The sequence below is a fragment of the Tachypleus tridentatus genome, chromosome 13 (genome assembly GCF_004210375.1).
Source record: "Tachypleus tridentatus isolate NWPU-2018 chromosome 13, ASM421037v1, whole genome shotgun sequence".
In the NCBI taxonomy this organism is placed as follows: domain Eukaryota; kingdom Metazoa; phylum Arthropoda; class Merostomata; order Xiphosura; family Limulidae; genus Tachypleus; species Tachypleus tridentatus.
The window spans coordinates 56,311,465-56,326,903 of NC_134837.1; the positions used below are offsets into that span (position 1 = coordinate 56,311,465).

Here is a 15,439-nt window from a genome sequence, read left to right on the forward strand (position 1 = left end):
CCACACATTTAATAAATTATTGTAGTGTCTATATTTATTAATATTAATGTTGTTACTTGTAAATAGTTTCTGTAGTGTTAATTATGGAAGCTTATGTTGAATGTACAATTGATTTAATGAGCTTCGCAATACAAATGAGAGCAATATTGAGGTTGAATTTTTTTTATTTAGTCGTTTTTCTTATTGTTTCATCAGAGCGAAGTTTGATGTTACGCAATGCACAGATACACTGCATGCCCAAAAGTATGTGGACATCCGACCATTACACCTATATATGTTTGTTGAACATCTCATTCCAAAAGAATGGGCATTAATATGAAGTTGGTTCCCCCTTTGCTGCTAAAACAGCCTCCACTCTTCTAGGAAGGCTTTTCACTAGATTTTGGAGCATGGCTGCGAGGATTCGCTCCTATTCAGCCACAAGAGCATTAGTGAGGTCGGGTACTATTGTCGGCCAGAAGGCCTGGCTTGAAGTCAGCGTTCCAATTCATTTCAAAGATGTTCGATGGGGTTGAGGTTAGGGCTCTGAGCAGGCCAGTCAAGTTCTTCCATACCAACCTCGACAAACCATGTCTTTATGGACCTCGCTTTGTGCACAAGGCATTGTCATGCTGAAACAAAAAGGGCCTTCCCCAAACTATTGCCATAAAGTTGGAAGCACTCAATTCTCTAGAATGTCATTCTGTACTGTAGCATTAATATTTTCCTCCACTGGAACTAAAGAGCCTAACCCAAACCATGAAAAACAGCCCCCGACCATTATTCCTCCTCCACAAAATTTTACAGTTGGCACTCTAGATTCGGTTAGGTAGCGTTATCCTGGCATCTGCCAAACCAAGAAACGTCCATCAAACTGCTAGATAGTGAGGCGTGATTTATCACTCCAGAGAATGCGTTTCCCCTGCCCCAGAGTCCAATGGTGGTGTGCTTTACACCACTCCACAGACGCTTGGCATTGCCCCTGGTAATCTTAGGCTTGTGTACAGCTGCTCGGCCAAGGTGACCCATTTCATGAAGCTCCCAGCGAACGCTTCTTGTGCTGACGTTGTTTCCAGAGGCATTTTGAAACTCGGTAATGAGTGTTCCAACTGTGGACAGACAAACTTTACGCGCTACGCACTTCAGCACTCGGCGGTACTGTTCTGTGAATTTGTGTGGCCTACCGCTTCGTGGCTGCGCTGTTGTTGTTCATAAACGTTTCCATTTCACAATAGCAGCACTTACAGTCAACGGAGGCACTATAGCAAGGCAGAAATTTGACGAACTGACTTGTTGGAAAAGTGGCATGCTATAACAGTGCCACGTTGAAAGTCACTGAGCTCTTCAGTACTACCCATTTTACTGCCAATGTTTGTCTATGATGATTGCATGGCTGTATGCTTAATTTTATGCACCCGTTAGCAATGGATGTGGCTGAAATAGCCGAACCCACTGATTAGAAGGGGTGTCCACATACATTTGGCCATGTAGTATAGATTAACATCTGGAATCTTCTCTTAAGTTATTCTACCAGTTCAACAAAGTATAGAGTAAGTTAAGCTGGAGTCAGCGAGTTATTTTATTTATCGAGTAATGAAAAACTAATTCATTTTTTAGTCAGTTTGCTTGTTGCTGTCAGTCATGTAGCTAGTTTTGTACTGCATATTTTGAGTTTGCGTATCGAATGAAGTACAAGAGATAAAAACATGTAGAATTAGTGTTAGAAGAAATAACATCATACTGATATTATTAAGTAGTCTGTAGACTGTTCTACAATAACAATAACTACTGATCTTCAACTCTACACTATATATTTCAGTAAAAAATTCTATATGTAGTTAAACACAGCTGTGAGAATTTCGAATACTTAATGTCGCCCCTGTGCTCGAGTCTTATACAGAAAACTAAAAACCATCTATTATCTTTGCTGTTATACAAGATTCAAATGCTAGCATCTTGCTACGATCTTTCCTGCCACATAACATTCAAATGCAAACACCTCACAACATTATTCTGTACCACATAGACCTTAAACGTCAATGTATTACATATGTGAACAATTTGCTAGAAACGTCCTTTCTACACGAGTTTCAATTTTCAAAACTTTGTTGGACTCTTCCTTAACACATGAACTTAAAAAAGGTTAATCCCACTATTTGCTGGTAAAAGAGTAGCCCAAAAGTTGGCGGTTGGTGGTGATGACTAGCTGCCTTTCCTCTAGGTTTATATTGCTAAATTAGGAACGGCTAACGCAGATAGTCTTCGAGTTGCTTTGCGCGAAATTCAAAACAAACAAACTATTTTCTTGATTGGATGTGGCTTAAGCCTTAATGGGTAATGTTTGGAACACCAATCAAAAGTTCTGAAAATCGAAATGTGATGTTCCGTTCTGTCAGCTGCTGGTGCATTATAAGTGTAACAAACACTTTTTTATTCAACTTAAACAACCTTTCAAAGCCTTGCGGATGCTGCTGACTTTTTAATTTCCATCTGACCAATAATTCAAAATTAGGAACGGGTGTCTGAACCCTAGAAATTTCTTACCTTGGTGTTTTTGTCAGGTACCGTTGAGGTTGAGAAATATAATTTCAATTACAATATATATACGTAATTCAGTTTAAGTTTGTTCGTTTTTTCGCTATGCCTCTCGCTGTTATCGAAACCAAATTTTAAGTTGAAATGCGGGCGCTGAAGAAACAATAGACATATATATATATAATTATACATTATTTGATCTTTATAAAATGCTGGTTTTTTAATTACTGCAATTAAAAAAACCAAAGAATAACATGTATAATGAAGATGAACGCCCTTCGTTTATTAAGTACATAAAATCTTGAAAACTGTTTTCGTCCACAAAATCGTGTATTAAAGTTTTTATTTCAGCAACTACATCTTCAGTTTGTTAATTCTTAATGTAAAATAAGGTTTGTTCATCTTTTAGATTTTTTTTTTTTTTTTTTGTAAAATGGTAGTTCAGGAATAATGTTAACATCAGACCCGTAAACAATGAATATATTGAAAAACTATTGAAAGGGAAAAGCGTGACCGGTGGCGAAACATCAAAATTATACTTATATGTTATTTGTTATATGTTGCAACAACGACATAAAAATTATAAATTTCAGCCCCTTTTAAATAAAATGATTAAAGAAGTGAAAATGTGAGTGCTTCACAAAAACGCAAAGACGTGGCAATGACCATATATCATGCATAGCAACACTAATTTTGGTGCGCGTGCACCGAAGCACGCGTCTTGAGCTGGAGTTAAATTCTCCCTGGTCAATTACCTCAGACGTGAAATTGACTTATCTATCGTCTCTGAAGTTTCACAGATCCTTTCCATACAGTTATCTCCTTTATAGTACAGTTAGTGTACTTACTGTATATTCTAGGTTCTATCACACACACACACAAATGCGGTCCACAGTGTACTTCATATACTTGAGCAATTTTTAATCATTTTCTCTACTACATTTGGCTCAATTACTCAATCTATCTTGAACTTCTTATATGTATATTTCATTACGAAAATAACAGCAAACTGAACCTTTGTTTCACATAATTCAATTTTAGGTCAATTGTAATACACGAACAGTGTAGCTTCTAAAAACCAATTACTTAAAACAACTCTTCTCTATTTGCAATTTTGGAGCTTTATAAATACACGGTGTCCTGTTATGTTGTCCGAAACAAGCTGAATTTGATGGAGTGTGTTTACTTTAGCTTTTACAATAGAACGAATCGTTTTATTGAATGTCTTTCATTTTACATCTAAATACATGATATAAAGTTGATCAGTAAAATTCGTTAATTTAGAGTATAAAAACAACTTTAAATTAATCTTAATTTAAAACAAGGTAAATGTATGACCCATTTTACTGCGAGGAAAGCACCAGTTTACTGTAATAACTAAAAAAAATAAATAAAGTAATCGTTCTCCAAGTGCTTGCTAATTAGTGGCTCTCTACCGCTTCTCTTTGGTATCTCATGTTAGTAATCTTCCATCTGTTCTCCAAGAGCTTGTAGATTAGTCATTTTCCATCAGTTCTCCATGGGCCTGCAGATTAATATTTTCACATTAGTTGTTCGTAGGCTTACAATTAAGTAATCTTACACAAATTCTCTAAATTATCACAGATAAGTAATCTTACACAAGTGCTCTAAATTGTTACAGATATGTAATCTTACACAAGTGCTCTAAATTATTACAGATAAGTAATCTTACACAAGTTCTTTACATTATTAGAGATAAGTAATCTTACACAAGTTTTCTAAATTATTACAGATAAGTAATCTTACACAAGTTTTCTAAATTATTACAGATAAGTAATCTTACACAAGTTTTCTAAATTATTACAGATAAGTAATCTTACACAAGTTTTCCGAGTCATTGCTAATTAGTATTTTCTCATTAATTTTCCAATAACTTGTAGACTAGTAATCTTCCACCAATCCTCCAGTTGTTTGCAGATTATTAATCGCCCATCAGTTTTCTAAGAATACTTTTCTATTAGTTATCTTCCACTTGTTGTCTAAGCGCTTAAGATTAGTAAACATCCATCGTTTTTCCAAGTGTCTATGGGTAAGTAATTTTTTATCAGTCACCCATAGACTTCAAAACTAATTTATCAACTCTCTCAGTTCTTCACGTGCTTGTAGATTAGTAATCCTTTACCTGTAGGTTATGCTTCTCTACCATTTCTTCAAACGCTTGTAGATTAGTAATCCTCCACCTGTAGGTTATGCTTCTCTACCATTTCTTCAAACGCTTGTAGATTAGTAGTCCTCTACCTGTAGGTTATGCTTCTCTACCATTTCTTCAAACGCTTGTAGATTAGTAATCCTTTATCTGTAGGTTATGCTTCTCTACCATTTCTTCAAACGCTTGTAGATTAGTAATCCTCTACCTGTAGGTTATGCTTAATTCGCTCGTTGTGAACCGTCGATAAAATATTCACTTCCAGACCAGAGAGAAAACACAATATTGTTTATAAGTTTGTAAAAAATTATATGTAAATTGTTATGTGTAATAACTATTAATAACAACCACTATTATATATTATATTGTTGTTTGTATATTAAAATATATTTGTGTCGAGAAAGAAAATTATGTGTCCCAAACTTGTTCGCAAATATCATAAACTTGATACATATCGACATTTAATCAACTTCTAAATTAAAATTAAAATTTTCGGCTATTGAAGTCGTAATACGTAACGTACGTAAAATAATAAATTGAAGACTCGTCCGGGATAAATTACATTACGTAACACAGTTTTGAATATGCATATCAGCAACTCACATGACAACCGCTGTAATGGAATGGAATGTATCAAAACTACATTTTGATAGTACTTAGCGTTTCGATAGGTAGTGTGATTCCACTAAAAATTGATCATTTTTAAAAAGGGTATGTAACATTCCTTTCCGGTGAAAGATATCCACACATTCAGATCAAAACGATGTGTTCTGATCGAATATTTAAAATTTCTAAGACGTAGATATCTCATGTAGTTAAGGACATTAATATATATATATAGATCAACTTAGGACACTAGGATAATTCAGAAATAAATCTACGACAAGATAAGCAAAGTGCGCTGTATTGCGTTGGACTGTGAAAGACCTACTGAGAGGAATGGTGTACTATCAACAGTCATGAAAGTTTTATAACGGAGACTTTTGCAATCGAAACTACGCTGCGAGGATATTGTGAAAATGCATACTCATCAGATAGAGATTTATTGGACGTGGCGACAAGAACTGTAACGACATGATGAGACTCTTAAATCACGTTTAAGTAAAACGTACTCAACCGTCTGTATTTCACTTCTTTACAAGCTAACGTTATGATGAGTCTTGTCAGAAGCAAGCCCTACAGATAATCAGTTTTTTTCCTCAGTATAAAGCAACAATGTTTTCTTTCAGTAGTATTGTTAGCTTACACTTAAAAGAGTATTACTTACATATTTCGATGATATGTTTTGTTATGTTATATTAATTTTTCTGTTTATGAACAGGTTACCTTCACCCCCCTCATATATATATATATATATATTTAACTTCAAGTTATTGTTTTGCGTTTTTAACTGTTAATCACAGTTCTTTGAGACCGCTAATATAAATGTTTGAAGGAAATCCACGAACGCAAATATATCATTAGCAGCTTGACAAGTTGTTCGTTAAGAAGTATCACGAAATCGTGATAAGAATTAAATCACATGGTAGAAGCTGACTAAAACAACCACAGAGGTCTCTGTACGTGTTTGGGTATTTTACTGTAGACTAAATCTGCATGTGTGTTTATAAACATCGTCAATGATTTGATAACATTACAATTACTTCTATTGATGATCACGAATTTATTTGTTTTTTTTTAATTCCGCACAAAACTACCCGAGGGCTATCTGTGCTAGCCGTCCCTAATTTAGCAGTGTAAGACTAGAGGGAAGGCAGCCTAGTCATCACCACCCACCGCCAACGCTTGGGCTACTCTTTTGCTAACGAATAGTGGGATTGACCGTCACAGTATAACGCCCCCACGGCTGAAAGGGCGAGTATGTTTGGTGCGACCGGGATGCGAACCCGCGACCCTCAGATTACGAGTCGCACGCCTTAACACACTTGGCCATGCTGGGCCATCACGAATTTATATAAAGATTGTTTGTAACGTTATCTACCCTTTTGTGTTAAAATCTGGTAATGCTCAAGTCATTGTAAGCGTAGTCTGCTGGACTGGGTTATATTTCGTCTTTGCAAAAAGAGAAAGAAATATATATATATATATATAAGTGCTCTAATCACCATCACAATGTTGTACTGTGATTTATGACAGTAAACATTAACCAATTGCGATCATTTCTATAGTTCAGATTATTTCAAGTAGCTCCATTTACAGCACAGGAACAAAAGGCTGCATTTTGGTTTTTACCTTCAGTTTCTAAACCAAAAATCAATTCAGAAAAGAGCCCTTTCAAAATAGCATAACTTTACGCTTGTTGGGTTACTGCCATCTATTCTTTAAATCATGTGTAACAGCTCGTAGTCTTGTCAACCATAACCAAACGTATAAGAAAAACGAAAACAGAAGAAACACTTATTGTTCATGATAAAAGAAGCAGTTTCCTTCATGACTAGCGACGTTTTTATAATATTAGAAGTAACGCTATACAAACACCTCTGACAGAAGTAGCTTATTATATCAATCTTTCACTTGAATAATTTTGGCTGTACAAATTTGTTTGCTAGAGTATCCGTGAACAAGTCTTTTTCAATCAAAATATTTAGAACTACAAACTTTCGCTTTTTTCTGGAAAAGAGAGAGAGATAAATTAGAAAGAGTTTTACTCATGATGTGTTTATCAATATTTATCCCTCTGTCTATTGTCCTGTGTATTTATGTATAGCTCTCAAGTATTTATCAATCATTATAAATTTGGGATATCAATCTTCTCTTTTTTAATTATATATTTATAGCTTTCGTCTCAAGATCTGCAGCTGTTCGAGCCGACCCAGAAGGTTTGCATTATCCTATCTCAAACAAGAAAAAGCTAAAAAGTGACCTGAATCGAGCAGTCATTGCTGAGACTCTAACTACTCATCCTGCTTCTGACTTTCATCACTCCCCCTCAAAAAGCGTCCATAGCACCAACAGTCACATCCAAATCTGCAAAACAGAAATTTCTAATACACACTATAACATCAAAAGCAGTGACGTTCATAACAGCAGTGAAAGTTCCACAAATAATTTGTCTGGGACTCATTCTAAAGGCGAGAGTGCATCAGGCTCCAAACAACGTGGTCCGAGGACTACCATTAAAGCCAAGCAGTTGGAAATGCTGAAAGCAGCTTTTGTTGCTACACCTAAACCAACTCGCCACACTAGAGAGCAACTTGCACAAGAAATTGGCCTAAATATGCGAGTTATACAGGTAAAGTTAAAACAATGAGTTGTAATGAAAGTTGTTGAATATGAATACTATACTAGATGCTGCATTTCACAATATTATTCAACTGATCAAACAATGGCAATAGGAATTCGTTTAAGTTTTTTTAAAACACATTTTATTAATGTATTTATACGCCAGTTCCTTGTAGGTTCGTAACTCTGTTGATTATAGAGTCCATAATAACATGAATTACACATAAAAATATCAATAATATAGTTATTCTCACTTTGTTTCCCTTGACATTCTAATTGTTTGGTCAGTTCTTTACTCTGAGTTTTGTAACAGGTAAAAGCGTCAAAAAACACTTAATATCATATGTAGACATCACCAGGAATTAACAGTATAAAAACACGAGGATAATTTAAAAATTGACTATTAACCATACATTTTCTCTATTTATCGTTCACATTTGATTGTGATTATTCGAAACACTGATTATTCATAGGACTTTATAAAGGTTTCGTAAATATACAAAAATGAATTGTAGGGGAATCACGACGGAGTTCAAAGGATAAAAGATGTTATATAAATGAAAGGTTTGTTTGTCAAAGTTATATTTAATTCATAGATCTCATCCTAACGTTAACATTTGTACAGTAGACCACATGCATTACAACAGTCTGACTGATCAAAATTGTAGGTAAATAAGGTACGTTGTACTTTATTTGCTTCAACAAATCAATGCATTGTATGCTAATATAATGATACAAAAGGTACAAAGATAGGATATACATAGGTATGGAAATACGCAATCAACTATATCATTTGGAAGCGGATTCTTTATGAGTTGTAAAATAACATGATAAAACAGGGTGGATTCCCGTGCGTTGCATTCAGACCTGTTTCGTGTTTCATGGGCTGTTTTAGAAATGGACAATAAATTACTACCACACAGTTATAATGTCGACAACTTAGCAAAAACTAAATAGCAAAACTATTAAAATCCCATTATGTTATAGCATCATTAATAACTTTTTATTTCCAAATACATCACGTTTTCAAAAGGGCATTCAGTTTGTTAAATCTTACAGGAATTCTTAAGCTAAATTTCAGAACTATATTTGATTATATCTGAAAAGAAAAGTTCGTTTTAAGAAGGTCTAAAGAGACAAGAATAATTATTATTGCTGCCAATATCACTTAACATTAAAAAATCAGTGTAGTTGTGTTAATGCTTATGATGAACACTTTAAACCAAAATGTAATATTCTTCAACTCATCATTGAGGAAATGTTGTATTTTTTGGACACAGTATTAGACGTGTACCACGAGATGTTGGAAACATCTCTAAATATAGCAACATGGTAAAAAAATAAAATAAATAAAGTAGTATATTCTTGACATCTTTATTTGACTATTATTTTAACTACGCCTCCAAGTGGTATGTCAGCGAACGTATTTGCTAGAAATAGTGTTTCGATACCCTTTGTGTAGCTTTGTGCATATTAACAAAACAAATAATTTTAACTACACATCCAAACTCGCTTCACTCATAAATTTGCCGTTACGTTTAATAACATAAAAAAGTCTGTTTCTAAATGATGCTTATCAATATTCCTTCAAAAACATCTCTGAATACATTTGTTTTGTTGAATGTTGTTTTATTTCGTTTCTAAGACATATGTTTCCATGCTGTAAGATAGCACCGTCTCCTTAGCACCTGATATTTCTGTTTCGTTTTCGCTTAACAGCTACTTCATTTACTTTTATGTGTATTCGAGGAAAATTTTACAAAGAAACAAAAGAAGCTACCATGAATAAAATAAGCAACTATTAACGGACACAAACAATGTCTGCTTTCTTCCACCAAACAATTACTTTTCGTTGCCACAGGTCTTACTAAACAGCTCTATGATTTCAGTTAATTGGAAAGTATATTTTATTATTTTAGGTTTAGGTCTGTTTCACATTCATATTCTAACCTATATAACCTATATAACGCTAATATGTGTCACGTCGCGGTTGATTTCTTGAAATAAGGAGTCATAAAAGGCAAAATGCATTTATCCAGATAGAAGAGCTTAATTACTTTCTGCCCATTACGATTTTAGTAGCAGGAATGCCGTGAAACCTTATAAATATAGTGAGTGTTGGTATAATAAGCCTAAAGTGAAGACGTAGTGTGAAATTACCTAGCTTAGAACCAAGCACATAAAATTTATCATGAAAAAATTCGATTATATTTTAAAGTTAAATCGTTTCTGGATTAAACTGTTTTATTTTATACCAGCAACGTGTTTACTAAAAAAACAAAAACAACAAACGTCTTTAATCAACGGAGATTCTAAATTAAAAAGTCAACAAATATTTTTCCAGTTTTGTTATATATAATTTTATTTTATACTTTAAGTAGATAAAATAACAACACCCATTCCCTGTACGGATGTTATGTAAATTCTTGATTGATGAAAAGTTATCTTAGGACATGAAAACTTGCTTCCCTTATATGTAATTGTAAATAATGCAAAGACATCCATATAAAGTGCATACCGCAAACTGAAAATTTGAATGTATTTCTCTATGAACCAATGAACCTATATGCCAAATTTGGTGAAGAACCTTCAGAAGGGGGCAAAGTAGTGATAAAAAAAATTAAAAAGTCATTAAAGAACGGAAAACAAAAAATGCAAACTTAAAATCAGTATGTATCCTCGTCTGGATTTAACGTACCTCCATACAATTTTGGTTAAGATCTATCAGAGGGTCGAAGTAGTGGTCAAAAGTGCAAAGACACTCATAAAACCCACAAAGCCCAAAATGCAAAAGTGGAAATGTGTATCTAACCCCTCACGGACCCAATGAATCTCTACACCAGTTTGAGTGAAGATTCATCTACACCCTGCGAAGTAGTTACATGGACATACAACAGACATTACTGTTATATTTATATAGGTTCTTCTGTTGTTAAGCATCGTAACACAAAAGCCATTGTCAGAACATAGTGTTACTAAAACGCACTGGCTTTTCTATATATTAGAAGTTGGTAATCTAACTGATTTTTATAAATATTTATGCTAAGAATACGCCACGAATTCTTTTCATGAATTACCTTAATTTTGGTTGGCTCACAAAGACATTTAGTGATGTTCAACTCCCTCGACTACACTTTTCTGCCTCTGTTGGTCAAGCTTTTTTTCGCAAAATTTATTCATTTCAGTTAGCTGTAAAATGTAAGGTTAGAGTATACTGTGGGAATGGTTGACAGGCAATACGCTATTTAGTTGTCCCCGCTAGTACAGCGGTAAGTCTACGGATCTACAACGCTAAAATCAGGGGTTCGATTTCCCTCGGTGGGCTCAGGAGATAGCCCGAACTGGTTTTGCTATAGAAAAAACACACACGCGCTATTTAGTTTAACGATGACGTCCCAATAGACCCAATGTTCAATATAAGGTAAATATAAACTCACTGTAGGCCTAAATTACACCTCTGCAGTAAATAATAATGCCATTTTGTAAGTAGGGTTGTAGGCCTACAATTATATTAAAATAAATACTATTTATTTAAAAATAATAATAAATAACGTTTAACACATATTGGGAAGGGGGAACAACGTTAACATGCAAGTACAACTTTCGCGGTAGTTTACTTTACCCAAAATGCATAGCGGAATTTGGCTTTCCTCGGTTGTGCGTAAGAGTCATTCAGGCTCGATTCGGCGTAGAGTCGATAAAATGTGTTAGAGACGTGATTTTAGTATATAGCAAAACGAACAATATGTTTTAAAATGTAAAATCACGCGCTAAAAGCTACTACTTGAATATTAATTTTAGCATTATGAGCACTAAGTATTTTACAAGACAGTACAGTTATAACGTGTAAATGTAACTAAAATCTACCGCTTGAACTGTATGGGATTACTTGTGAATGATTTACAGACAGCGATTTTCGTGTAGACTTACACAACATATAATAATATGTAATATAATAATAATGTAATAATATGTAATATAATAATAATGTAATAATATGTAATATAATAATAATGTAATAATATGCAATATAATAATAATGTAATAATATGCAATATAATAATAATGTTTTAATTTTTGCTAAAATTCTAATCCAGTACATGATAATTCTGGTCTAAGCGAAGTGGCAAATTAACCATACATGTATAGATGATCTGTCTACGTAATTTATGAACTAATCAATAATATTACTTTTTTCATTTGATAAATGTATTGTATAAAACATCACTGCAAGTAATAACTGTAAAGCCATCATACAGAGCGGATATTGTATTTGTATATTTATGGCAAAACCACAAAAGTTATCTATTGCATTTCCCAGTTTTAAACAACTGACCATAGGGAAAGCAGCCATTCAGTATCACCGAACCACTTACACTAAGGGATTGACTCTTATAATGTTTAAAGCGTGAAGAATATTTTGTGGTATTGCTCAACTTCTCCGAAATCCAGAGTTCTATTACAGGGTCATCCAGCGCCCTGGAGCAGATATACTTCCAGATTCTTGCAGTTAACTTTGTAATTATTAGTCAGCTACAAGGAACATGTGGGATAAGCTCTTGTGTTTTCAGACATATTATTTTCTACGTTCAAAGAGCCAAGACTTATCAGTGAAGTTTTGTCCATATTCTTTTATTTATCTTTTGCTAAATTAAACCGCCGTATGTACGTATGTAAATGTGTATGTATGTATGTATATGTGTATGTATGTATATGTTTGTGTATGTATGTATGTATGTATGTTTGTGTGTGTATCTATATATGTATGTTTGTGTGTGTGTGTGTATATATGTATGTGTGTGTGTATGTGTGTGTGTATGTATGTGTATATGTATGTATATGTGTCCACGTTATCGTTAATTCTCTGGTTAACAACTCACCTTCAGTTCAGGTTGTTTGTTTGTAATAAAACACAAAGCTATACAATGGGATATCTACAATGTGCCCACCACAGGTATCGAAACCTGGTTTCTAGGGTTATAAGTAGGCAGACTTAGAGCTATGCCACTGTGGCACTTTTGTTTCAGTATAAAAGCAAAAGTTCTAGTGCAGTTATGATAGTCCTTATTTTCATTAAATGCAGCATTCATTTCCACTAGTCATGTGTTTAAATTGGGTAAAGTATTTTCATTTAATCTATTAATCCTATTACTTATCATGGTCTGCTTCTGTCTTCATCTAAAGTGTGCCTGAATAAAATGGCTATTTTCCCTCAACCTGAGTAAATAATAGGTTGAGTTAGTAAATAATTGGTTTAGGAGGAAGTACTGTAGGCTAATCGGCTAACTGATAATATGCATAAGCATAATAATTGTTGGTGTTTTTATTGTTTGGAATTTCGTGGAAAGCTACACGAGGGCTATCTGCGCTAGCCGTCCCTAATATAACAGTGTAAGTTTGTTTGTTTGTTTGTCTTTGAATTTCCCACAAAGCTACTCGAGGGCTATCTGTGCTAGCCGTCCCTAATTTAGTAGTGTAAGACTAGAGGGAAGGCAGCTAGTCATCACCACCCACCGCCAACTTTTGGGCTACTCTTTTACTAACGAATAGTGGGATTGACCGTTACGTTACAACGCCCCCACGGCTGAAAGGGCGAGCATGTTTGGTGTGACTGGAATTCGAACCCGTGACCCCCGGATTATGAGTCTAGTATCTTAACCACCTGGCCATGCCGGGCCTATAAATTGGAGAATTGTCCGGAATAAATTACATTACGAATCAGCAAATCAGCGAATCACATGACAACCCCTGTAATGTAATGGAATGTATCAGAACTACATTTTAATATTATACAGCGTTTCGGTAGGAAGGTTTTGAGAAGGGTATCCTACAGCCCTTTCCGATGAAATATATCCACACATTCAGGTAAAAAAGATATGTCCAGATCAAATTTTTAAAATTTCTAAGATTTCTAGATAAATCAACCTGGTACACCAGGACCATTCAGAAATAAATATACGACAGGATAAGCAAAGTGCGCTGTATTGCGTGGGACTATGAAAGATTTATTGAGAGGAGTGGTGTGTTTTCGACAGTCATGAAAGTTTTATAACGGAGTCTTTTGCAATAGAAACTGCGCTGCGAGGATATTGTGAAAATGCATAATTATCAGATAGAGATTTATTGGACGTGGCGACATGAACTATTACGACATGATGAGACTCTTAAATCACGTTTAAGTAAAACGTACTCAACCGTCTGTATTTCACTTCTTTAAAATATAACCTTATGATACGTAACAGTATACTTAAAATAATTACATATTAATATAATATGCAGTTTATATGGATAAAATAATAATTTTGTACATTTTACTGAAGATGTTAGGAGTAACAGAAAATTCATCATTTGACCATAGGGTAGCGATACGTATGACATTTGCTATGGTTAATGTTTACAAAGAGGTGTTCATTGTATTTTTTTATTACAATTATGAAAAATGAATATTAACATACGATGTTTAATGATGAAAATTGTAGGTTGGCCTAAGTTAAGCCTAACTCAAACTCTACGATTTTTATTGAGTAAATTAGACTTGTTGTTCCCGAACTTTAAAATTGATTAGACGCGATTGAAAACACATTTTACCCTAAATGAAAATAAATAAAAGCTATTATACTACTTTAGAATAACAATTAGTAAAAGACAAGCATTTGACTTTACAGATTTACTTGTCTTGAATATTGGCGCCGCAAAGCTACACAAGTACAGTTTGCACATACCCCTCCCTAATTTTGAAAAAATAGATTTGGGGGTAGACAGCTAGTTAACAACACCCATCCCTAACACTTGGGTTACTCTAATCGATTTGACTGTCACTTTTCTAAAGCATCCATGGCCTCAAAGAGCAGAGCTATTTTTTTGCGGCAACCATGGACTCTCAGATTCTCAATGTAGGATGCTAACTACTAAGCCATGCCAGGCCAGGATTTTTATCTTTTAATAAAATCAAATATTGTTGACAATCCTAGCAACCATTTGTTTCAAAATACTTGCTTGAATAAGAGTTTCTGCAAATCATTTTCTCCATTTGTTTGGTTAATATTCACAAAAGAAACTTTGCCATAAAATTACCTAGTAATGAAAATTAAAAATGAAAAACTTTCAATCGTTTCCATTCTGAGAGTATATCCTATATTTATCAAAATAAAACATCTGATAAACTTCTGAAAGGCTTTAGTACTGAAAGGAAGACTTTATTTTACGGATGAATGAATAATGAAGAATCTTGAAATTGTTAAAAATTAGTTGATCTTATTTTAAATCTGTTTTTCTACATTTTGTCACATTCAAAGCATCTGTTCGGGATGATGACGGAATATCGTTGATCACAATTCGCACTTTACGTTGTGTTCGTGTTATAAAAGTGACTGTCAGTATTTAATTTAGATTACAAATGATCAAACAATCCATTCATATTTACTAGTTCTGGGACGTATTTTTATGACAAAGGAAACTAACAAATATTTAGCTACAATTTATTTTGTTTATAAACTCTTCAGATAAAATCGCAATTCATCAAGTTTGCCTGAGTTT

The 15,439-nt window shown here is 34.0% G+C and overlaps 1 protein-coding gene across 1 annotated transcript in view; it reads left to right on the top strand.

The window, feature by feature from the left end:
* The window catches only part of LOC143239445 (LIM/homeobox protein Lhx1-like), a 95,415-nt gene that overhangs the window by 25,229 nt on the left and 54,747 nt on the right, over positions 1-15,439 (top strand). Inside the window, exon 3 of the mRNA XM_076480507.1 lies at positions 7,459-7,913. Coding sequence (XP_076336622.1) covers positions 7,459-7,913 — 455 coding nt within the window. The remainder of the gene's footprint in view (positions 1-7,458; positions 7,914-15,439) is intronic.